The 24633-nt window shown below is 36.9% G+C and overlaps 2 protein-coding genes across 7 annotated transcripts; both read left to right on the top strand.

The window, feature by feature from the left end:
• Positions 1 to 5238: 5238 nt before the first annotated feature.
• Positions 5239 to 8590, top strand: LOC140795775 (pentatricopeptide repeat-containing protein At4g13650-like). The gene has a single exon (XM_073148538.1). It carries the CDS (start codon positions 5353 to 5355, stop codon positions 7879 to 7881), a length of 2529 nt encoding a protein of 842 aa, XP_073004639.1. The 5' UTR covers positions 5239 to 5352; the 3' UTR covers positions 7882 to 8590.
• Positions 8244 to 16885, top strand: LOC140795776 (isoleucine--tRNA ligase, chloroplastic/mitochondrial-like). 6 transcript variants are annotated; one of them, XM_073148539.1, is made up of 8 exons: positions 8251 to 8374; positions 8795 to 8932; positions 10635 to 10799; positions 12766 to 12900; positions 12981 to 13145; positions 14748 to 14821; positions 15795 to 16038; positions 16182 to 16885. In XM_073148539.1, exons 4-8 carry the CDS (start codon positions 12829 to 12831, stop codon positions 16587 to 16589), a joined length of 963 nt encoding a protein of 320 aa, XP_073004640.1. In that variant the 5' UTR covers positions 8251 to 8374; positions 8795 to 8932; positions 10635 to 10799; positions 12766 to 12828; the 3' UTR covers positions 16590 to 16885. The 6 variants fall into 6 exon arrangements, with proteins under 6 accessions (XP_073004644.1, XP_073004640.1, XP_073004641.1 ...); XM_073148540.1 differs by having other exon boundaries at positions 8795 to 8982; positions 10635 to 10703; XM_073148542.1 differs by lacking the exon at positions 10635 to 10799.
• The last annotated feature ends 7748 nt before the right edge of the window (positions 16886 to 24633 follow it).

Below are 24633 nucleotides of genomic sequence, written 5' to 3'. Positions count from 1 at the left end.
TAAAAAGTCCCTAGCAAAGAGCAGTCCCCACCTAATCACGGTCAGCCCCGGGCTGAGCACTGGTCACAAGGAGCTTTGCGATAGGATCACTAAGTCATCACTAAAATCTTAAAAAGATTTACTATGAATAGAAAATGGGGACAAGTAATATTAAATATTATGGATTAAGATAAAGGGAAAAGAAAACTCAATTCAACACTTACCTTGCCCCAAAACATGAGGTAAAGCCCAAGAAAGAAAAGAGGCTCAAAAGAGCATGTAAGATTGGGTCAAGCCTAGCCCGCAGCTAGGGTTTGGATTGGCCAGGCGGGCTAGCCAGGCCCAACCAAGCCTAGGGCGAGCAGATCACGCTCGGGCTGAGAGGGCACGCCTAGGTTGGCCTAGCTAGAGTTGGCTCAATGTGCTCGAGTTTGCTGAGCCAGCCCGAGGTGGGCTTACCCGGCCTGGCCTAACCCAGCCCGGGGTGGGCACAACACGCTCGAGGTGGGCGCGCTCGGGTTGGCCTAGCCTAGACCAGGGCGAGCTCAATGCGCTCAGGCTGGTCGAGCCAGCTCAAGGCGAGCGCGACCGAGCTAGTCGAGCCTAGCCCGAGGCAGGCATGACGTGCTCGGGTTGGTCAAGCCAACCCAAGGCGGGCGCGACTGAGCTGGTTGAGGGCCTAATTTAGGCGCGCTCCAACACGCCTACCACGTGCGGGCTCGTCCTGCCCTAACCCAAGCCTGGCACTCTTGGGCTGGCGGGAGCTGCTCGAGGTAGGCACGCCTCGAGTGTGCCTACAACACTCGGGCTAGGTTATACCCAGCCCGAGCTAAAAGGGGAGGTACCACCTCCCCTCCCCCCTCAAGTTGCCACCCCCTACCATGGGGGAAGCACCAAGGCCAGCAACCCACTAGTGACACCTTGTCGGGGAAGGAGGGGCGGTGACGATGCACAGCCTGAAGCATCGCGTCGTCATCGGAGAGAAAAGAAAGGATGCGGAGGAGGGAGAAGACTTACCGACGATGACGAGGACTACACTGGCCTAACCATGACAGCGACGATCATGGTGACATTCAAAAAGGGAGAGGAGAAGGATGGAAGAAAAGGGGGTGACGCCGAGCCCTCATTGAGGAGCGAAACAAATAAGAAGGGAGGGAGAGAGAGGGGGGAGGGGAGCGGTGGCCCTCTACCCGAGGTCGCCCCCTCGATGGCTTGCTGGGGGGATGGGCTAGGCCTATCCTCCTCCTCTCACCTTAGCCTGACAAAGCCACCCCTTTGTCAGGTCAAGACCTGCCAAGGGAGGGGACGTGAGGGTGGGCACATGCCCCGATTTTTTTTTGGTATGTTACATCAAGCTTCCGAGTAGGAGATGAGTAGCTCACACACCTATTGTACGCAGATGACTAACTTGCTCATCATGGACCAACCCACCGCCACCAACGCCGGAAGCATTCTTGAATGCCTCGAGGACTACTTAAGGTTAACCTTAACAAGTCTGAGCTCTTCATGCCCAAGTGGATGAACATGGAACAAGCCTCGGTGGTCTGCAGTTCTCTAAACCTCTAGGTGGCACCGATGCCAAGGTGAAGGACTATCAACCTCTGGTCGACTGCATCGGTCGAAAGCTCGTAGGGTGGAAGCGTAGCCTGCTCTCCATGGCGGGGAAGCTCACCCTCATTAACTCAACCATGCTGGCGATCCCGACGTATTGGATGGGATGCTCATGAATCCCGAATACCACTCTTGAGGCCATCTCTAAGAAGGCAAGGGAGTTCCTCTAGGATAAGGGTGCAGGGTGAGGGCTACATCTCATTAACTAGGACACCTTCACTACAGCAAAAGGACTCCAGCGCCTCGCCGTCAAACACCTTAAGACTATGAGAATAGCTATACTTGGGAAACTAGTCTTCAAGGTCCTCAATGAAGATGAGCATCCATGGGTTAAAATCCTCAAGGGTAAGTATGGTGTGCTTGATCCGTGGCATCCCGACGTACCGCCGAAAGCGTCGTGGGTGTGGAGAGCCATTTGCTCGATAGTAGGCCAAATATGAATTGGCTGTTGCAAAATCATTGGTAATGGACGCAACACCCACGCCGCGGCGAATTCGTGGGTCATGACAATTCCATGGAGTTACCAACTGCGCATCATTCACCCTCACCTACGTGACGGCGACCGGCTGGTCAACGAGCTAATGGTGGACCAGTAGTGGCACTTGGAGATGATTGCTGCTAAGGCGGGAAAGGGGCTGGCATTTTGCATCAATGCGATCTCATTGGGTGAGGATCACTGCATGGACAGCTTGATCTGGTGGCTACATCCCAAAGGGGAACCGAAGGCTAAGTCCATCTATGGCTTCCTCCTCCCCCACGTCAAGCCTTATGGTTGGGGTGGGCCATTTTGTGGCGGTTGCCAATGGTGCCAAGAATAAGGCTCTTCTGCTGAAAGCTAGTGTGGAGCAGGCTGCCGATGAGGGAACACTTGCATGCACTACACATTGAGCCAGACGAGAATTGCCCCATGGGGTGACATCCATGGTGAAATTGTGGACCATTTATTCTTCGCTTGCCCAAATGCTAGAGCAATTTGGGAGGAACTCATGGCAATCCAAGAGTGGAGCACCGAATTTGTAGGGCAGCTCAACTCGGAGTGGCTTTGCGCTACGTGGGTTGGGGACCAATCACAAAACTCGGCACGTAAAGCCCCGATCGCATCTACCTTATGGATGATTTGGAAACATTGTAACACCAAGGTGTTTCGTGGGACATCGAAACCGCCAAGGGTGGTGGTGCGCAAAGCTTCCCACCTTGCGCTAGACTATGCTGTACAGTGCAGGAAGAAGACTAAGCTAGTGAGGCTGGGCGAAGGAAAATAGCAATCTTCGGAACCAGAGTGGATCAAAGTTAACGTCGATGGAGCCTTCTCCCAGAACAACTACCAGAGCGGAGATGGAGTGCTCTTTAGAGCGGCGAGCGATTTGCTCCTGGCTGCAGCATGGGAGCCATGCCCGTTGGAGTCGACTCTACATGCGGAGGTGTGGGCCCTCAAACTTGGCCTGCGACTGGCTAAAAGTTACAACAACCTAGTAGTTGAATCGGACTCCCTAGAGTTAGTCAACATACTGGAGAAGAAGGAGTGCCCATGGAGGGTAAGAGGGTTAGATGCTGAGTGTGGTATGTTGCTCAGCTCTTTTGATCATATATCTCTGACATATTTTTCGGGAAGGAAATGGTGCAAGGATGAACCTCGCTGTTTTGTATGGCATCCAGGAGACCCGGTGCCCCCGGATCTCACCACCATCCTCAACTTAGAAGCCTTGGCGCTCTCGTAAGGGGTTAGGCGCAGCTGTAAGCAGCTCCTTATTCACAAAAAGAAAAGAAAAGAAAAGAAAAACAGGAATAGTTCGAGATCTAATTGAAATTATTCTTTCAAAATATAGGATGCCTAGATAAGCTCGATTAAAAACAAATAAATAAAAGATATAATATTTAGATAAAAGTTAAAATTAATATATATATATATATATATATATATATATAATTTAAAACTTGTTAAAAACTTTACTATTAGAATCCACTAATTCATTAACATGTCTAGTAAGTTTAAATCATTAACCAGATGGTCTTCGAGGAAGGTTTTAAATGGACTTTTCTCTAGTATGATTAACATCATAAGAGATGATAACTTCGGCTAGGTTTACAATTAGTGTGTAATTTGGGGTTTAAGATGCTTTTGGCCGGAAGATATAAGCATGATTAAGAGCAGTGCTTGGATAAAGATAAAAGAGTTTTTGACCAAACTAGGTGTCTCAATTTTTTTTTACCAAAATGGATCACTCCGGAATTTAATACCAAAAGCGATTTGTTTCAAATAGCTGTCAATAAAATGCTAATAAGATCAATGTTTTATTTTGAGATAAAAATGCTAAGTTTAACATTTGGATGTGTAAATTAACAAAATAAAATGCTAATCTTATTAGTAATTTGTATATATATAACACCAAATTTATCAATAGTTTATTTAGAATTTTTTAGATAAAACATTAATAGATTTCGCTAAGTCTACCGTAGTATAATTTTTTTACTATATATAAAATGCTGATTAGATCTTTATCTCATATATAAAAAAGACGCTGCATTGTTAGTTTTTCCTTTCCTTTTCTTTCAATGCTGGGTGGCCCTAACAATAGTTTAGTTAAAAATGTTTAGATAAAGTATTGATAGATTTAGCTAAGTCTACCCTAGTAATTTTTTTGTATTATATATAAAACGCTGATCAGATCATATGTTTATATATAAAAAGATGATGCATTTGTTAGTTTTTCCGTTCCTCTTCTTTCATCGCTGGGTGATCTATTTTGGTAAAAAAAAAAGTTTGGAAGAGAGCTAGTTTGGTCAAAAACTCTAAGATAACTCTAAGGTAGTAGCAATTTTGAGTGGCAATGGAAGAACTAAGAGATAACTTGCAAAGCAGCAGAACTAATGTGGATTTTATTTCAGATATTAATTGTTTGTGTTGAATCTAAGGACGAATCCAAAACAAGCGAAATTGAGAGGAAGAGAGTATATATATGTCTAACTATAACTTTGGAGAAAGAAAAAATGAAGATGATTTTGACCCAAATGAGCCAATAATTAGTGATTCACATGTTAACTTTGGATAAAAGAAAAAATAATTTGAAAGGAATTTAGCCTTTTAGTTTTCTAATTTACATCGAATTGCAAATCCAAGCCTTATTTACTAATTTACTTTTTTAATTTTGATGCGCACATTGTTAAAAATTAGAGCGTATATTTTGTATAAGCGATGCGTATAAATTACATAGGTGATGCATGATATTTTTTTTAAAATCTCAATGCCCACATTATTAAAAACTACAGCGTATCTTTTGCATAGACGATGCGTATATATTATATAGGTGATGTGTGATATATTTTTTAAAATTAAAGTGTACTTTTTGTATAGGCAATGCGTATAAATTATATAAGTGACGGGTAACTTTTTTTTTCATTTTGACACACTTTTTTTTTTAATTATATATTTAATATAATCGATGCGTATAAATTATATAGGTGATGCGTAAAATTTTTAAAAAATTATAATTTAATAAATAGGGCGTATTTCTGCCAATTAAAAACTTGAGGGGCTTTTTTTTTGTTGCAAATTGCATAATTTATGAGTTACAATTTTCTTTTCTTTTCTATTCTTTCAAGAGTGTAATCATAGATATTTTGTGTGATGTTTCATGTAAACTGTCGTCGGCGTTATCCTCTCGCTAAAAATACTCGCCTCATGCAGAACTACCAAAGCTTGCCTACAACGAGTGGAGAAGAGGAAGAGAAGGAGCATGGAAGGATGAGAACAAACATAGAGTCATGCCATCCCTTATAGTTTGCTCCTCTTCATCCCCTTCACTTCTTCTACCTTATCACATCATCTTCCAGAAATCTTATAAAAAACCTACCCAAGATTTCACTTCCATCAGAGCCATTTATCGGCCCTCTACTTGCGCTAATGGCATTAGATCCACGCATGCCTTCTCCTTGCTCCAATCATACACGCGCACCGGCTCCATGGACGCTGCTCGTGAGCTGTTCGATGAAATGCCTAACAGAACTCTCGTTGCATGGACTATGCTTATGTCTGGCTATGTTCTTAATGGCCTAGCTTTTGAGGCCTTCTCATTGTTTCGTGACATGTTGTGTCAGCCGCTCGATGACAATATCCAACCGGACCCCTTTGTTTTCTCGGTAATGTTGCGTGCTTGTGCTTCCACTGCAAATCTCGATTTTGGACGTGAATTGCACTGTGCTGCATTAAAATTGGGCTATTTAGAGGATTTATTTGTGGCTAATGCTCTTGTGACTTTGTATGCAAGCTGTGGATATCTTCATTACTCCGAGCGTGTTTTTGATGGGATATGTCAGCCGGATGTGGTTTCCTGGACTGCAATGTTGAATGGTTACATTAAGCATGGGTACAATAAACAAGCATTGAGGCTGTTTTTACGGATGACTTGGGGTGGAATTAGTCTTGATGCCTTTGCTCTCTCTGTTGGATTGAAGGCATCTGGGAATTTAGGTCATGCTTGTTTTGGAGCTCAGATACATTGTTGTATAATCAAGTTGGGTTTGAGTTCTTATCTGTTCTTGGAGAATTGTGTTATAGAGTTTTATGGAAGAATTGGAGAATTAGGATCCATGAGGCAGGTATTTGACAAGATGTTTGAAAAGGATTTGGTTTCTTGGAATACCATCATTGAATGTTATACTCATAACAATTGTGATGAAGAGGCACTGATGTTATTTCGTATGTTGATGCTCGACCTTTCGCAGTGTGATAGGTACTCACTAGGTAGTGCCCTTCGTGCAGTCACGAGATTGGGAGATCTTTGTCATGGTAAGGAAGTGCATGCCTATATGATTCGGATGGGCTTCGACTTGGACACTCATGTGATTAGCGCTCTTCTTGATATGTACATTGACTGTCAAAGTTTTGGGGTGTCAGATGACACATTTGATGCAGTTCCTTTTAAGCTCTTAAAGTACTCTCTATCTGCTGGGGCAAAACTAGATGAGTTTATTGTAACCAGCAGTTTGAAGTCTTGTGCTTCCTGTATGGATTTGGATGCAGGAAAATTAGTGCATGCCTTCATTGTGAAACTAAATATGAAGTCAGATGGCTATGTAATGAGCTCACTTATCGATATGTATGCAAAGTGTGGGATTCTAGAGGCAGCTTTTCACCTTTTTTTAGGAATCAAGAATCCAGACAGCGTGCTTTGGTCTACAATAATCTCAGGGAACTGTTGGAATTTTCAGTTTAGAAAATCTTTGCAGCTCTTTAGAGAAATGCAGTTGGAGCATATCAAAGCTAATGATTTCACTTATACTTCTACACTTCTAGCATGCATTGCTTTGGGAGATCTTACTAGTGGAAAGGAAATCCACTGCAACGCAATTAGAAATGGTTATGGATCAATTGGTTCTATTGTTAAATGTCTCATCAACCTTTATTCAGAGGTGAGGCAAGTCCAACAAGCTCTTAGGTTATGCTCATCAATACCAGAGTGTGAAATTCCATGGGATTCATTGGTTCAATCTTTAAATGAAGTCAAGGACCATGAAGAAATTCTCAGACTTTTTGAAGCGATCCAACGCTCTCATGGGAGACTCGATCATTCATCTGCATTTCTTATTTTGAACTCTTGTGGTAGACTTGTTCGTCTTGATGCAGGGTTCCAAGCTCATGCCTACATTACAAAAAGAGGTCTTGCTTCTGACCCTCACATGAGCAATGCTCTTATCAAAATGTACTCCAGTTGTGGAAAACTTACAGATGCAATTAATGCTTTTAACTACATGCCTGAAAAGAACTCTTCTTCTTGGACCTCAATAATCTCAGCAAATGTGGACAATGGATGCTCCCCTAGGGCTCTTGAACTTTTTAAACATATGTTAAGGAAGGGTAAGTCTCCAAATTCAAGCACATTTGCCTCTGTGCTGAAGGCATGTGCCCAAATAGGAGTTGTAGATGAAGCCTTCCGTTTCTTTGAATTGATGAGCAAAGATTATAAGATAAATGCATCAGCTGAACACTATTACTCCATGGTTGAGGTTTTGAGTCATGCAGATATGTTTAGAGAAGCAGAACACTTCATTGACAATGTCATTCCATTTGAATCTGGTGCTTCAGCTTGGAGGGCAATTTTTCATTCAAGTCAAGAACGTGGAAATATGAAGGTTGCAAGGCATGCAGCGAAGAAGCTCTTGGAACTTAATCCTACTGATTCTTTGACAAATGTATTTCTTGGGGAGATCCTCATAGCATCCGGTGAATGGAGTAACATTTCAAAGATTGCAAAGGGTTTTTTGAAGGAGAAGAGTGACAGCTTGAGACAATAAGAGAGGATGCACATGAGTATTCTTCTACCCAAAGAGGTGAAATCTTGGGTTAATTTGTTCAGATTGGGAAGCTAATTTTTGTTGCTGCTGAAAATATTACCTCTAATACTTGATAAAATCATCAAGCTATGCTGCAACAAATAAGGGCACTGGAACTATTGCTATGAGCCTATGACTATTGGCCTGTTGCTCAGCTTCTTGGAAGTTGGGAAAATGAGAGATCTCATCACATAGAAGTCATGACCTTGACTTATTCGCTTGTTTTTCTACATCACTTTCAATGTGATGCAGTGTCGAAGCGTTTAATAAGTTCTGAGGATCCCATTTTTGCTACATGTGTATCACACCATTTATACTCTCAATGTGATGTATTGCTATGTGCCTATCACTATTGTAATAATTGGTTGTACATTGTACAAGATTGGCAAGATATAGGATTTGCAGTCGCAGACTTCAAAGAGGGCGGTGCATCTGCAATATAAGTGTTAGATAGGTAAGTTATCACACATCAAATTGTAGATAGGTTTTCTTTTTTAGGAGATTTAAAGTTTTAAACAATAATAATATTTTTTTGTTGTTGTTGTACATGTTGATTAATAGAAGAAATACTTTCCTTTTAGGATGTTTTCCTTTTTATGTGGTGAAAATGTTGTTATTTGTGTATCCAATTTTGGAAAATGAGATTAAAGACAAGCAATTCCTAGGGTAATATATTTTTGAGCTATGATTCGTTTCAAGTAAATTGCCAGCATTTGAACTACTAGTGGCAACTCGCTGGCCACACGGTGTTGTGTCTCTTTCTCCTTTTGTTGCCTCTAGAATTATAGATTGCAAAACAATAGATATTTCACATTTGAGTAACCGTTCAATCTAATAATTTTTACATATATATTTTGCATTTTTGCTTTTATAGGTATCAATCTCAATGATGATCGTGTTGGTCGGCACGTCTTATGCCGCCTCGTGTCGATAGTGGCACGACATCTGGGGTGTCGAGCTGTGCTAACCTGTACCGCTTCGGCATAGGTGTGTGCCGATGGACACAGATCGCGTAAGGTTCAAAACGGATTAATATTGATCTGACATGGATTTGTTAGAGTGGTAAACCTAAAATATTTTATGAAGCTCTTTTTATTATGTGACAAACATGATATGTCATATGGAGCCTATTTTTTTTAAACTTTTTTTCTATTTTCATTAATTATTATGAATCAACTTTAGTCATTTTCTTAATAAACATGATGTGTCATATGTAGCCTATTTTCCTTTAAAACTTTTTTCTATTGTCATCAGTCATCATTAATTAATTTTAGGTGTCTTGAGAGCAGGATGATATGAGTTTATCATCATCATTACCATCATATTAATCACACCCACTAGAGCCACAATATCTTTATTATACTTCATATAAGCATATGGATACATATGCTTATAGTGTAACTGTGCAGGTTATTCTTGTGTATATTCAATATTCAATATCCATATCATATTATAGGATAATTATAACATTTATATTTATATGAAGACTATGTGAGACATTAAAACCTATCAGTGGATGAGTTTTAAAAAATTTCAATAGTATTTAATACCACATTTTTGTGTTATTTTTGTACTTGTAGATGAAGTTTTTGATCCCCCTCGTAATTCTACGTTTAATTAGATATTAGTTTTAATTATTGAACTATTATCAATTAATATTATGTGTTTAATCATATTATAGAGTGTTCAATTATTAGTATTAGTTTTAATGAATGTATTCAATCATATTATGTGTTAAATAATATTTCTATTTGACAATTGATATATCTTTAATAAAATATGTCATTTGTAAAAATAATCTAAAGATAATAGGCTCTGATATGTGTTTTAATATATATATTTAAATAAAAATCAAAGATTGACGTGCCAAAAGACTTAAAAGCATCTCTAAATATTCTAAATTTTTATTGAAAGTATATTAAAAGCATGTCACTAGCACACAGGAGTGTATCAGAGGTGTGCCGATTGACATGCTCCATGCTAACAGACACGGTATGTGTCTTCAGCATCGACATCATTGATCAATCTTATAATTTACATTCTTTTTTGCAGCCAGTTGGAGATGAAGTTGATGATAAGGATGAGTTTCTTTTAGCTAAAGTCAAAGATAAAGACATAAATGAACTTATTGCTTATGCGAGGGAAAAATTTGCTTATACTATCACCATAGATTCTAACATGGAAAAAGAATAGAGGTTCTAACTATGGATTGAAGTATTGGCTGGTCCCAATTTGTATTAACTAAATGGATCTGCTGATACGGCTGCTCCCCGATCTGAATTGTTTGAAATGGATGGTTGATACAACCGATATGACCAACATGTATCGTTTTTTCAGGAAAAAAGAAAAGAAAAAAAAGTCGATCATGATCCTGAAACCGATATTTAGAACCTCTAACATGATCAATCTAAATGCATGAGACAAGATAGTATTCTTAGTTATGGTTATTTGGTTGGGCAATGGTTACTTATCAATAATCTGATGCCAGTTAGGAGAACTCTGAGCCAAATGATGATGAGAAAAACAAGGCTCCTATTTGACATTAGATCTAAGTACTTACAAAAAAGTATTAGTGTTAGTACTGTCACTCTAATTTACTTCCTTTTATAGTTTTATTTTCTTGGGTGGTTGGTCTTGTGTATTAGTGTTCTGCCTATGGCGTCTCATCAACAAGTTGATAATTGTGAGCATCATTATCTTTGTCTCTATCATAGGCTCCTCTTGGGCTGCAGTCCTGGCACAGAAAGATGGCTTTGGTATTCCTGCAGATTTGTACCTTGGAGGTATTGATGAACATTGTGGATGGTTCGAAAGTTCTTTGTTAACCAGTATTGCCACAACAGATAATTACGCATGAATCTTTGTCAGAATATACCTTAGTAAGGCTATTTCTTGTGACCAATCTTTATAAGGAACCTCCATACTTACTGCTCAACTGTCTGCACTTACATGTTTTCATGCAATCTTAGAATAACTCGAAGCATATGATTTTGAATGGCATGCCATTCTATGTTTTGTTTGTTCAAAAATATTATTTTTTTGTAAAAATGTTGTTCATTCAAACTAAAACACTCAAATCTCCAAATACACATGTAAACCGCGTGGGTAAATCCCTCAACGTGGTGCATCACATGACCTGTCAGTAATAGATTTTCACAAGGCACATAGCAATATAAATTCATACCATAAATAAACTCAACAATAAGAGTCCGGATACAAGTTCCACAGGCCATAACAAGCCTTCAAGATACACATAAAAAATACAACTCTAAATTCCAAAATATAACGTCAATCATAACACCCTCGTAGGAGCTCAAAACAACTAATAGACATAACCGAAATAAAAAGGCAGCTACTCCTCGCTACTCGCACCTGCGTCCCCTAGCTCTGAAATGATGCCACCAAGAGGTGGTGAGCACATAGTTCAGCGAGTAGAATCCATACAATCTATAACAATGAAATCACAGGTGCATATCCAATGCATGCTTATAGTTGCTAGCAATAATAATACGCTTGTTTAAATGACTTACCATGAGTTATTAAATCAATGCAATCAATAAAGACTACACGTCACTATCCTAGAACATGCCAATTCCTAATCGTATCAGGATAAGTCTACACAAATATAAAGCTTGATACAATCTTTTATTCATACAAATCTCAATCATAGTGTTTACATGTTATGCATAGCAATAAAAGAGTAGTTTAATCATCTCATGCTCACCAAGGTATTAATCATGTTTTATCATAGCTCACCGAGCCATTCACCACATAGGGTAGATATTCTTAAGAAAATCATCCATCACATAACCATCTATCATCTCATACACCGAGGGGGTATATATACACATCTAATGGTAATGCCACCCACACATGCATGGCGACACTACATGTGATCGGTTGTATGTGGCCATCAGATATGTGGCCGGTTGTATGTGGCGAGAGAATCGAGAGCCCTCGGCTCATTAACAGACGCCCTAACCCTGCGTCATCGGGTACTGCTAGAGATATATCCCCGCCTCACAATCACGTTCTTCTATCATTATAATCTAGTTCTGACTATGCAGTATAATTATCTAAATGTCACACAAGCTCCCGACCTTAGCCGTAGGTCGCTAATAGTATAGTCATATAAGATACATTCTACCCTTAACCGTGGGCTGAGTGAGTAGGGTCACTGCCTAGTCAGAATCTGACTACTAATGACAGGTGGAAGTGGTGCAGTGTCTGTGAGTGTATAAGGTATGTTATAATCATCATGATCATTACATTCTATATTCATAATAGATATTTATGCAAGAGTTTATCATACAGGATACATGTAGAGCATCGTTACACTAATGCATACGCTAACATTCTCATAATATCATGATGAGTAAATTATCAATAACTGCATATGTCAAGATATATTATAGTACACTAGATGCATGTACTAATACTAATATTCCTAAGGTATAATAACTGTAACTACATTACTCTAGACTTGTATAAACTCTACTCGCCTGAGGATACTCTAATTCTCCTCAACTAGTCAGTTCTTCCGAAATCCCAAAATTCTCTTCACATAGTGTCAATCCTATTAATTCATATAAGTAAGGCCATACGTAAGATTAGCGAATTCATATAAGAGCGACGCACGTGCTCGGCGCGTGTATCGGGGTTTTTTTTTTCTAAATTTTTGGGGTGTTACACAAACTATTGTTTTTCCCTCTTTTTTATTTTATTTTCTATATTTTTCATATTTAAGCCTTTGCTTTTCAAAGCTAATGTTACTTTTCTTTCTGGTATATCTGCCAAGATCCATGCCAAGTTGTTAACATATGAATTTTCTCTGTGCTTTTTCAGGAAAGGCTCCTTATTCAAGTGTTATAACTTATAATCCGTGGATTTGTACTTGTTGAGAAAGGTATGAAGATGAGCAAATCTCTTGGTAATGTTGTTGATCCAGATATCATAATTAATGGAGGGAAAAATGCCAAGGTTTGTCTTGAAGTAGTTCTGAAATGAGTGTAAGTTTCTTCTTCCTTCTGCACATTGTAATGCTATTTATCCTACTGTAGGATGAGCCTGGTTATGGAGCTGACGTTCTCCGCCTATGGGTTTCTAGTATTGATTACACTGGTGATGAAATGGTTGGCCTGCAGGTCCTCCGACAGATATCTGACATGTATAGAAAACTTAGAGGGACACTGAGATTTCTTCCGTCAAATCTGCATGACTGGAAAGTATGTTCAGGTGGTCTACTATATATCTTTCTTTTTGTTTTCTGAATCATGGATTGTAATCATGTGTAGAAAGATACTTCTAATATCCTGATTTTCATTTCTTCATGTTTGCCCTGATCTTTCATCCGTCTTGGAGCTGATCGCTGTCCTTCATGCTTATTTTCACTTATTACCTCAATATTTTGGAATAGGAATTGTAAATCTACTAGTTCTTTATGGTTCTTTATTGAATGAATATATATTTAGGTAGTAATGCTTGCCATCCCCTTAGGAGGGCTATATTTATAAACTTATTTAGTGATTTTAGAAGTCCATCAATGAAGGTTTTCGTCACCCTTTTGTCTCGTGAGTTTCTCTTATCTCACTTACATAACTCCTTTATTTTCTATCTACAGAGTTGTAAATTAAACATGTTTGTTTAATTTTATTATATTGAGATCTCATTAATTCTTTTTTGTTCATGTCTGTTTCATAGCCGAAAAATGCAGTTTCATATGATGATCCTTCAAAAATTGACAAATACGCATTATTCCAACTTGAGAATCTTGTGAATAGCATATAGGAAAGCTATGAAAACTATCAATTCTACAAAAAATTTTAGGTATATTGGCTTATTTAAGGGATTTTCTTTGCAATCATTCACACAAATACTTGCATATATTAAGAAATAGAGTTCGTCTAGTTCTTATCATTTGAATTCTACAAGAAGTTTTGCTAAGTGTTTGTAGTATTCCAATTATTCTGATCCATAAATTTGTCCACCTGTTTTCGATGTCTAGTTTTTAATTACCTCTTAACTCATACCAAAAGTTGAGTTTGCTTGAGAAGAATTCCTTTGTACCGAGTCTTAGTTTACTCTTGTTGATTGTATAATTTATATTGATTATGGCAAGTCTATCATAAAGTATAAACCAAATTGATATGTATGAGATAAAAGAAATTATGAAGTTTGGTATTGCATGTAAGTTTAATGGTTCAAGTAGACTTCTCCAAATTTGTTCCTTACATTTGTACTTGTTTCCATGTCAGAAGGCTGTTGGATTGGACCTTATGATTGGAGTCAATTTTGTTCATCATATTAAAAAGTTATGACTGATACCTTTGTGAATATTTTGCAAGGAAAACAGCAATCTCTAGGAATAATTTTTGATTGTCCGGAGAACTAAGTTCTTATGATGGAACTCATACATGTTTAGCTACTTCTCCATGTTATCTGAATTATGTTCGCCCATTGAAATGATTCACCTAATCTGTTATTTGTACTATTTTACTTGATATTACACCATTCAAGCTTTGTTTAGGCAATATTTTTATCATTTTGTATCACATTCGTGATTCATGCAAACAAACTTCTTGACCTAGTGAACTTTAGGAATTATTTGATGAAACTTCATAATAAATTTGACTGAGTATAGCTATATTAGTTTATCTCATATATAGAACCTGTGGTTGACTTTAATGGTACTACAGAGAGTTCACTTTCCAGTATAGTATAGGAGAGGTGCATCTATTGTGCACATTAGACTGCATGGATGATACAGTGTTTTGCACTTATTCATATACATTTGAATTTTAACCATTCTTTTCTATTTGTTATTTCAGATCATACAGTGTTTTGCAATTGTCGATCTACCAAACTTTTATTTTGACATTGCCAAAGATCAACTTTATGTTGGGTAAGGCCTTCTTAGCGTCACTTTTTGCATGTCTGTAATTCCTTGCATCCAGTCCAGTGTCCTCTTCTAATAAGTTCATATTTCTAGGATTTTATTTACAATCCCTTGCAATGCTCAACACTTTGTTTGTAATCTCCATGTATTAACTTTTTCTTTTGTTATATTTATTTTGGTTGAGGTAATAATTTTCAACTCAAAATAAAAGTTTGGAAATTTTTTAAATCCTTATCCCTGAAGGATACACCTATATCAGCAGACATTATATCCCTTGAAAAAATCCCCTTGCCCTTTATGCATCATTGTGAAACGATTTACTCATACACCTTAATGAGTGCTTCAAAGAAAGCAAGATGCATTATCTATGAAAGCAGTTGGTGTCACTAATTTGTTGAGCCCTTTATATAAGCACTGTAGGATATTTATTGTAACCGGACATCTGTATACATCTTCCTAGAGTGTTAAACTATGAAATATTTCAGAAGAGGTGGCGCACTTCAAACATAGTACAATGGGGTTGAAAAAACTGCATTACTCAAGCACATAAATATCTCAAAAGAGGTGGCGCACTTCAAACATAGTACAATGGGGTTGAAAAAACTGCATTACTCAAGCACATAAATTTACAGACTTGCATTATCTGAGGATTAAAGTGGAGTAATTCCTTGAATGCAACATCTGAGCTCTGACCTCCTAAGGTTAACACAATCATGGATAGAAAGGTGTTATATGGTTTCACAGTGCATTTATTCTCAAGTTTTCTTTCTTATATCAAGGACTTTACGTTCTTCTGCTTCCATTTATCATTAAAAGATTAAATAGGAAATCCTCTATTTCTTTGAACTATTTATGATTATTCTAGATAGCGGCCAGAGATGATGGTTGTGAATGGATTGCAAACGTGGGCATTTTAATTTTTCCAGGTGCTATGAATGAGAGTATAATTTTGATGATACTTTTGTGATGTGTTTGGCAGGGGTAAATTCAGCTTTACAAGAACTTGTCAAACAGTACTTGCTGCACATCTTTCCATTGTCAAAGTTATTGCCCCAGTTTTATCGTGCTTGACTGAGGATGTCTGGCAAAACCTCCCTTTTGATCATGTCATGGAAGATGGTTCCGTTGCAAAATTTGTTTTTGAATTAAAATGGCCTGATCTAAATGGCAAATGGCTTGCAATACCTGCTGATGATGTTGATTTCTGGAATCAAAATTTTGAGGTACATTAATTCTCCTCATAATTGAACAAAATCTAACATGAATTCAGATGAAAAGCTGCATTTCTAATGTATAAAATGAAATATAGCTTAATGTTCCATCCATCGATGTATTTTAATTTGATTTAAACCTTATCATCGAGCAGTTGAGATCAGAAGTGAACAAAGTTTTGGAGAATGCTCGAATTCGGAAGCTAATTGGCTCCAGCTTAGAAGCAAAGGTTTATCTTCAGGCTGCAAATGGTGGCGCTGCATCGAATATTTATAACTTCTCAGGGACAGACCCTTTCGCAGCATATTACTTATCGCCTTCCATGTATGCATTGTCAGACCTCTCTTTTGATGTGCCTCTACAGGTTGAGATATTAACTTCACTCAATGATGAGATCATATCAAACATAACATACGCCGGCAGATATAGTAAGGCAAGAATAGGCGAATTATGGATTGGTGTGACCCATGCCGACGGTGCGAAATGTGAAAGGTGTTTGAACTATTCACCTCTAGTTGGATCATTCATTGAGCATCCCTACCCTCTCTGCTCAGTGCTTTAGCCTATTGATGTTCAACCAGTCCCAGCAGCAGTAGTGTCAGCTAACACTTGAACAGAGGATGCTCTAATTATTTTGGGTCTGGAATATAATTGGCTTGTGGCACGGAACGAAGCAGTTGTGCTGGAATTGATGATACGTCAGGTGAAACACTGGAAAATATTTGTCAGCAAGAATAAATAGAATAATTATAATAAGGAAAGGAAATAATGTATTTTTGTTTTATTTCCCAATTTTACTATCTTGATATTGGGGTTGGCATAGTGTCCCTCCTAAACTATCACACCTTTTTTTTTGTATATACTTTCTTAATTTTTTTATTATTCACATAGAATCCCTTAATTAAGAAAAATATTTATATAGACTTTTCAACAATATTTGTGTCATGACTCAAGATAGGAATCATGATCGGTCATGCACCTCAATATGTTTGAGATACACGAAGCCTTACTAATACTTCCTAAGTGTACAATGGCAAGAATAAATAAACGAAGAAGATCTGCTTTATTAAATTTAAACTAACTGTAAAAATTATAAAACAATGTCATCGTTTTTGAGTCTCTAAACGAAATAAATTTAACATTTAATTTAAAGCATAAAATCTAAAAGAGCGGAAAGGTAAATAGGTGGGTCCTAAGTGGAGATGGGATTCGGGTATGTCTCGCTCAGTCACCTATTACCTGAGATAATAAATAAATATAAAAAGAAATTCATGAGCCAACAACTATAGCTTAGTGCCAAATAAATTCTAAATTTTATTAATGTTGAATAAACACTAAGATCAACAATATACATAACAATTTGCAATAGGCATGCTCTTTAAATAATGATAATGATAACAATAGATAGTCATAATTTGTAACATTATACAGTTTCAACATATTAACATCCTTCCAATATTTATACTATAATTTGTCTCAATGGATCTATACCCTGTAGATCTACATCAACTAGAAGTCACCTCGAGATGACGCTCGAGACTTTTCTTCGTAGCTGATCCGATTAGGGTCATCAGATGGTATCACTATCTGATCAACATACTCTGTCTTTTCCACTAACCGTTGAGAAAGGTTAGAGTCACCTAGGAAATTTCTCATTCATCCTAGGACTATTCCCTAACCCCGCTAGAGTCACCTAAGAAAGTCATCACAGTGATCTGATTTAGGACTTTTCCCTGGACTTCCAGATAGACTTGAGTCACTACGGAAAACTGCAAATGATTTATATGGGACTGTTATCTAAGTTGTACCAATATTAGTCTTATTTTTCTTTTCACTAAAATTTAATATTTGCACAAGGTATGGCGATGCACTGAGTATAATAATTAAATGCACACAGAAAATATAACAATTAAATTTGCACGTAAGGATGAAATAAATAAATTTGCACACAAAAAATTACATGGTCTGATAAGGTACGAAATAAAATAAAAATAAATATATAAGTGAATCCACTCACTAGAGTCTAGGCAAGACAACTAAAATCTCAAATCTCTCGCTCACGTGCTAAAAATCACACCAATGAGTCGCGTGGTGGTCTCCGATGGCTCCGGCGGCACTCGGTGGGCTGATTCCACCTGCGTGACTCCGATGGTGAGAAAGAAGAAAATAAAGGAGAGAAAAGAGAGAAGGTGGCCGATGGGAGTTAAGGAGAGAGATTTATAGATTAAAATCAAAATCTAAATTAGATTTGGATTCCACGTGCACCCTTCGCTCTCAACCATTTTTTTCGATTCTTACAATTTGTAAACAAATAATCTTAAAGTTTCAAATGCATTCTATATTTTAGGGTTATTTGCATGAAAAACACATGAATTTTGTTTCTATTGATCAAGCCCGTTTTGGTTTTTCCCTACAAATCAAGGTTTTTTTTTTCTTCTAAATTTGCTCTTTTATTATCTAGTGCCTCATTAAATGCGGATAGAACATTGCATCAATAAAGAAAAATGTTATAACAATACTCTTCTTTTTGTTTCATCTCGTATTTGTTTTTCTTTTACTTTTCTATGCATGCCCCTCATGCTAAAATATATTACTCTACTCTTCTTTTGTTTCTTCTCCTATTTCTCACTCCTCCATCCTTTTTGTCTTGTTTTACCCAAACTAATTTTATACAAGCATCTCATATAAAAGAAACACTACTATATGCATTAAGTTCAGCACATCTCTTTCTAAGATTATATAATTCTATAATTCACTCGTGTATATATATATATATTCATTTCATTGCTACTGTCCTGCCTTTGTAAAAAGACAGGACTTTTATTTAAAATTTAAAAAAATTAAAAAAAAGACAGGACTTTTAAATCGTAAGCTATATAAAGAAATTCCTCTATTCTAGGAGAGAAAAGTAGATATCCTCTTAGCTTTAAATAACTTTATAAGATAACTGCAAATTCATAAGATAACACTAAACCAAGTGACGAGTTTTTATAATTATTTACTTGTCTCTACTCTTAAAATATTTGACTTTCTAATCTCTATCCCTACTATTTTTGGCAAATATTAAGGCTAGGTATTAGTAATAATAAAACGAGTCTTCAAAAGTTTGAATAGAATCTCTCGCTCCTTCTTTTTTTAAGTGTAATGCAAGTTGATTTACACAATTCATAACTATACTTATACAATTCATATTTATATTTAGGTCATTCATAGTTATATTTACATATTCCATGGTTATATTTACGTATTTCACAATTTTTACTTATTTCATAGTTTTTTTATGCATCTCGTAGTTAAATATTAGAAGGAAGAATGAATTATGTAAAAATAACTTTGAGTTCCGTAAATGTAACTATAAATTGCGTAAAATAACTCTGAAATATAGTAAGAAAAAGGAGAAGTAAGAAAGATATTACCATATTCAAACTTTTAAAAGCTCATTTCATTATCACTAATGCCGGGTGCATATTTACTTCAAACAACGTGTAAAAGTTTGCTAAAAATAGTATAGATAAGATTAGGAAGATAATATTCTTAAAGTAGAAATAACTAAATGATTAGAAACTTGATATCCACATCTTCTCAGGTCCAATGATCTAGAAATGGTCTGTAGTTATACTTATGCAGTTTCATTATGTAATTTATAGTTCTTGAGCACTGATAGTTTTACGAGTTTCTTAATTTTATTACGTAACTCATAGTTATTAAACAGTTATATATTTTTATTATAATTTTTTTTTATTTAATAATTTTATTACGTAATTCATAATTATGAAATACTTATATTTTCATGAATTTTATAGTTAGTTTATTTAGTTCATAGTTCGTACTAGTGTAGGCCATGGTTAATTTACCTAATTCATAGTTTGTATTAATTAGTAAATATTTATTATTATACGTATTTCTTCTGTGGCAAAGGTGGCAAAGGTGACTAATATATAAAAAAAGGTCAAACTAATACGCAAAAATTAATTCATAATTATTTTACGTGAGAGTAAATATTTATTATTGTGCGTATCTTTTCGAGACAAAAACTAATAAAATAGTAGAATTTACTAAATGTCAAATTGTATTAAATGCATAATATGATTTGCTATTTTCACTATTTAATGAGGGCAAAGTTGGAAGCAATGCGAGTAGTCAGAGTAGATGGATCTCCCTAGAGACCTTTACTGGGAATAGATATGTCTAATTATCGAAAGTTAAAACAAGTCAAAGACACCTCGAGATAGGTGACCCTTGTGACCACAATTGAAGCAAATCTTTATACTTGAAATTGGTTAGGATTCTCGTATCAGTCACTACACTTCATGAGCTCACTGTAGGTCTTGTACTGCTAGCTTGTAGATAGGTTTCTGGGACGACTCAAAATTTGTCCACTAGATTTAGTTGAGGTAGAACTAGAGTTGGCACCTCCAGCATAAGGATGAAATCTCAATGGGTGTAACACAGTAAATCCCTTTAAACCTGAGTTGACTCCACGTTGTTTTCCAACAAAGTGACATGAACTTTGACTTTAGTGATTACTTCTCAATTAGATCCCTCTCAGATATCCTTGCATTCTCTAGTATTTTTGTGTAAGTTAGATTCCATGCCATGTCCACTTGCTTATATTCAAAATATATATTCAAAGAAGGGGTGTAAATGAGTTGAGCCTGAGCGAGCCGACTCCGGCTTAGGCTTGGCTCGAAATTAATTTTGAGCCTTAGAATTGGGCTCAATCTCGGCTTAGCTCAACTCGAGCCGACCCGAGCCTAAAATGAGCTTATCATCAAACCGAGCTAGATCGAGTCAGACCAAGCCAAATTGAGCCCAAGTCGAGCCAAAGAAGAAGAAGAAGATGGATGAGGAGGAGAAGGCAGAGCACCGTGGCTACTTGCTGCTGCAGAAGGACAAGGAGGCAACACCATTGCTGTAGAAGAAGAAGGAGCAGGAGGAGGTGAGTCGCGGCTGAAGAAAAAGAAGAGGAGGAGGCGCACCGTGGCGGAGGACGAGGCAGCACTAGAAGAGGACAAGGCAGCACCCTTTTTATACTAAGCCTATCGATTTGGCTCGATATTAATTTTGAGCCAGTTTAGCGGCTCGGGCTCAGCTTAGCTCTGATTTAGCCGAGCCGAGCCTGACCCAAGCCTAAGCCGCTCGTCGAGCTTAACAGCCCTAATTCAAAGACCATGATGTCCCACCATCAATTTGCTTAGTAAACGCAAGCTTACTCGACTGCCCACCTGATTAGTTCATCATAGTTGTAGGGGTAAATTGCTCTTAGATATGCTCATTTATAAGTCGTTCCTACTACCTAACAAAATGTCCAAATGTCCAATAGCCTCTATGCTGCTAACTAAGGCATCAATAGTTGGCTTATTTAGTGGGGTTGAAACTCCCTCTAAAGTGACGCATGAACAAAATGAGCACATCTAAGCGACATTCCCGATAAATTCAAAGTAAATCAATATATATTATAAGTTCATACCTAGATGTCACTAATCTTATTCATGGTTCATTATACATAGCTACTATGCTCATTGCAACCTAACTCATTAATGTGGATGGATGATCTGACCCGCTTCGATTGACTCGACTCGCTTTGCACTTTAATTATTACTTTTAATTCTTTAATTTCTGGTTGCTTTAGGATAGCCAAGATTCTCTTTGCTTTAGAATAGCCAAGAATCTCTTTCCTTTGGAGTCGACCAAGACAAACGAGTAAGGCCACCACTAGTGGTGATAGCCGTAAGTAAGCTAAGAAACTAGTAATGGGAGATATCATGACATAGCCTCCCACGCATCCCATGGGTACCCAAACATGGTACTCAAGGCAAGAGAGTAAGGTGACAAAGCTTCTTGAACCAATGGGTGGTCGACACAAAGTCGTCGACTAGTAAATTTCTTCGGTGAAGACAAAGATAGTAAAACTTAGAATTAACTATAATTACGAGGCAAAAATCAAATTAATTGTAAGGAGAGATAGGGGACTAACTTAAGATCAGATTGGCGGTTTGATTTGATCCGTCGGTGCTTCGGTGGCCTGCAACGTTTGTCGAGCTTCTCAATGGCACAAAATAGAGAAGAGAGAGCTAAAAAGGCGAAGGGGAAGAGGTGGCCAGAATAGAAAAGGTTTAGATTGGGGAGGATTATAGGGGGGGAGTGGAGTCCGAACTCCACTCCAGTGTCAATCTCTCTCACATCTCATAACTAATTGTGAGAGGTTGGAGTGGCTGATTTTTTTGGGGTTAAATATATTTTTACGCTCCTATACTTATGTTCAAAATTACTTTGCCCCCATACACTTTAAAAAGTCTCAAATCAGTCTCTATATTTATGACTAAAGTGAAAGCATTAGTTTTTCCAATAAATTTAATCAAATGACATCAAAATGACCAAAATACATTTATTGTTTTGTTAGAGGGGTAAAATATATTTAACACTTTTTTTTATGGGTGTTATACCAGCTCCAAGGATCTTGCAAGAGTATCACATTAATTGTTATGTTAAAGCCTTACAAATCCCATAATTCCACCAAGCAAGAGTTCTAGCCTAGCATCGCATGCTAAGTTAGACAATCCCTTATCATTAGCATACTCTGTCATAAAGATTACCTAATGTCATAAGGTAGTGCTTAGCAATATATAAGGAAAACCTCCCCAAAGCACCTCCCTCATAATATCTTTGGCATTATACCATAGACATTAACATAAGTTTGGTCACTCAGCAAACCTGCATTGTGCATGTGATCCTTAGGCATGACATTCCTAGGAATGCCGTAGGAACTCTTGTCCAAACAGTCTAATGTAGGGTGAGGCGAGACCATTTAGCACTAAGCACATGTGACATGTGTCGCAACACTTGCTAACCATGTCATGAGAAAAAAAAAGGAAAAAATAAGAAGAGGAGAGAGAGAGAGTGGGGACTATATTTTGCTGCCCTCACATCATAGTCATTGTCATCAAGCTCTGTAGTTGCCACTATTATTGTCAAGCTCCGCCTTGCCCCCTCCTCTCTCAATCGTGCCTTAGGACAAACAAGGAAGATGATCTAAAGGAGTCAAAATTAAAAAGATTTGGAAAATGGATCTAAGTAGCGATGGCGACAATGATAGCTTTACAACAATCTATAGAAGGCGAGAAGAGGAGTGTCCTCTGGAACTCCTTATGCCACGTGTCGGTTATGCGCCGATTTAGCAAGTGCCTCATGCTGGTTGGTATGACCATTACTGCTTGTGCCCTTCCTTGAAGAAGATATCTGATTATGCCAAATTAATATAATTATAATATTGGCACTACTATGGGTCCACTAATAGTGTAAATGACATTTGCATCATCCTTTCCCCACTATTGTATTAGGGCATCCACTAATTTATGATCCAATGGGTTCAAAGTTATTGTGGGGGTGGTAGTACTTTTTCTTGTACTCATAAAACTTTTCAAATAAAGTCCTAAGAACATCACATGATGTAACACACCTAGCTTCCAAAGCAGCCACAATCTAAGCTCATGAACATAACTATAATAACATCATCCTCAAATAAAACTTAGAAGTGTTGATTCACATTTTCCCTGCAAGACACCTATATATATATATATATATATATATATATATTCCTTAGAAGCAACAACCCATTTTCCTTAATATTTTCATATTTTAAAATATTCAAATATATTTTTTTTATTTTTTATTACCATAGAGAGACTAACCAGTCAACCAATTAGTTAGGTAGCTGGAAAAATAAGAGGATTTCTTCCCCTAGAAGAAGTATAGGGATACCTAAGTATCTCCCTAGAGATACTTTGAGGTATTTTTTTTCACTATTTTTATGATAATATAATTGCCTTCATGTATTAAAAAAATAAATTACATCCAATAATTTTATCTGAGAATAGATTATACTGCATAGAATACAGTGGATATAAGTGACACATTCAATTTGTGCAATTATTTCACTTGTCACTCTCTCTCTCTCTCTCTCATTTAAAGAAGTTATGTAAAATTAAATAAGACATGGCATAGGGATTATGAGATTTAACTTTAGTTGATTACCAACTATACTAAGAAAGGGAAAAAATCTAGGTTTTAGATCTTGATGGTATCATTTACTAATATTGATATTTTCTCTTTTGGATTTAAATATAAATTAGTCATTTTATGATTAACACCTTATCTTTGAGCTATTTATAACTGAAACCTAACTTTTATATCACACGCAAGGTTAACCTGAGGTAACCAATCTATAAGAAAATAATATATAAATAAGAATAACCTTTTAAAATATGGAAATTTATATTTAACACCTAACGTAATTGTGGTTTACACTCTATATTTTTACTATGTACAAATCGAGCCATATAGTTTAGTAAATATGTGCAGAAAAGATTCTATGTTAGATTTGATCTAATACCGTAAGAATATTTCGTTAAGTAGAGATATTTTATTTCTTTAAGTAGAGATATTTTATTTCTATAATGATAAATGCTCTTATTTCTAAACCGACTAAAATGTCCTTATTTCTAAAATGACTAAAATATTCTTAGTATGACTTGATTGATGATATTTTCATAATTTTTTAAGTTTAAGTTTAACTAACTAATCTAATGATACAGTCCATATATATT

Source organism: Typha latifolia, chromosome 9, assembly GCF_019914945.1.
Source record: "Typha latifolia isolate L0001 chromosome 9, TyphaL0001v2, whole genome shotgun sequence".
In the NCBI taxonomy this organism is placed as follows: domain Eukaryota; kingdom Viridiplantae; phylum Streptophyta; class Magnoliopsida; order Poales; family Typhaceae; genus Typha; species Typha latifolia.
This window is presented reverse-complemented; position numbering and strand designations above follow the sequence as displayed.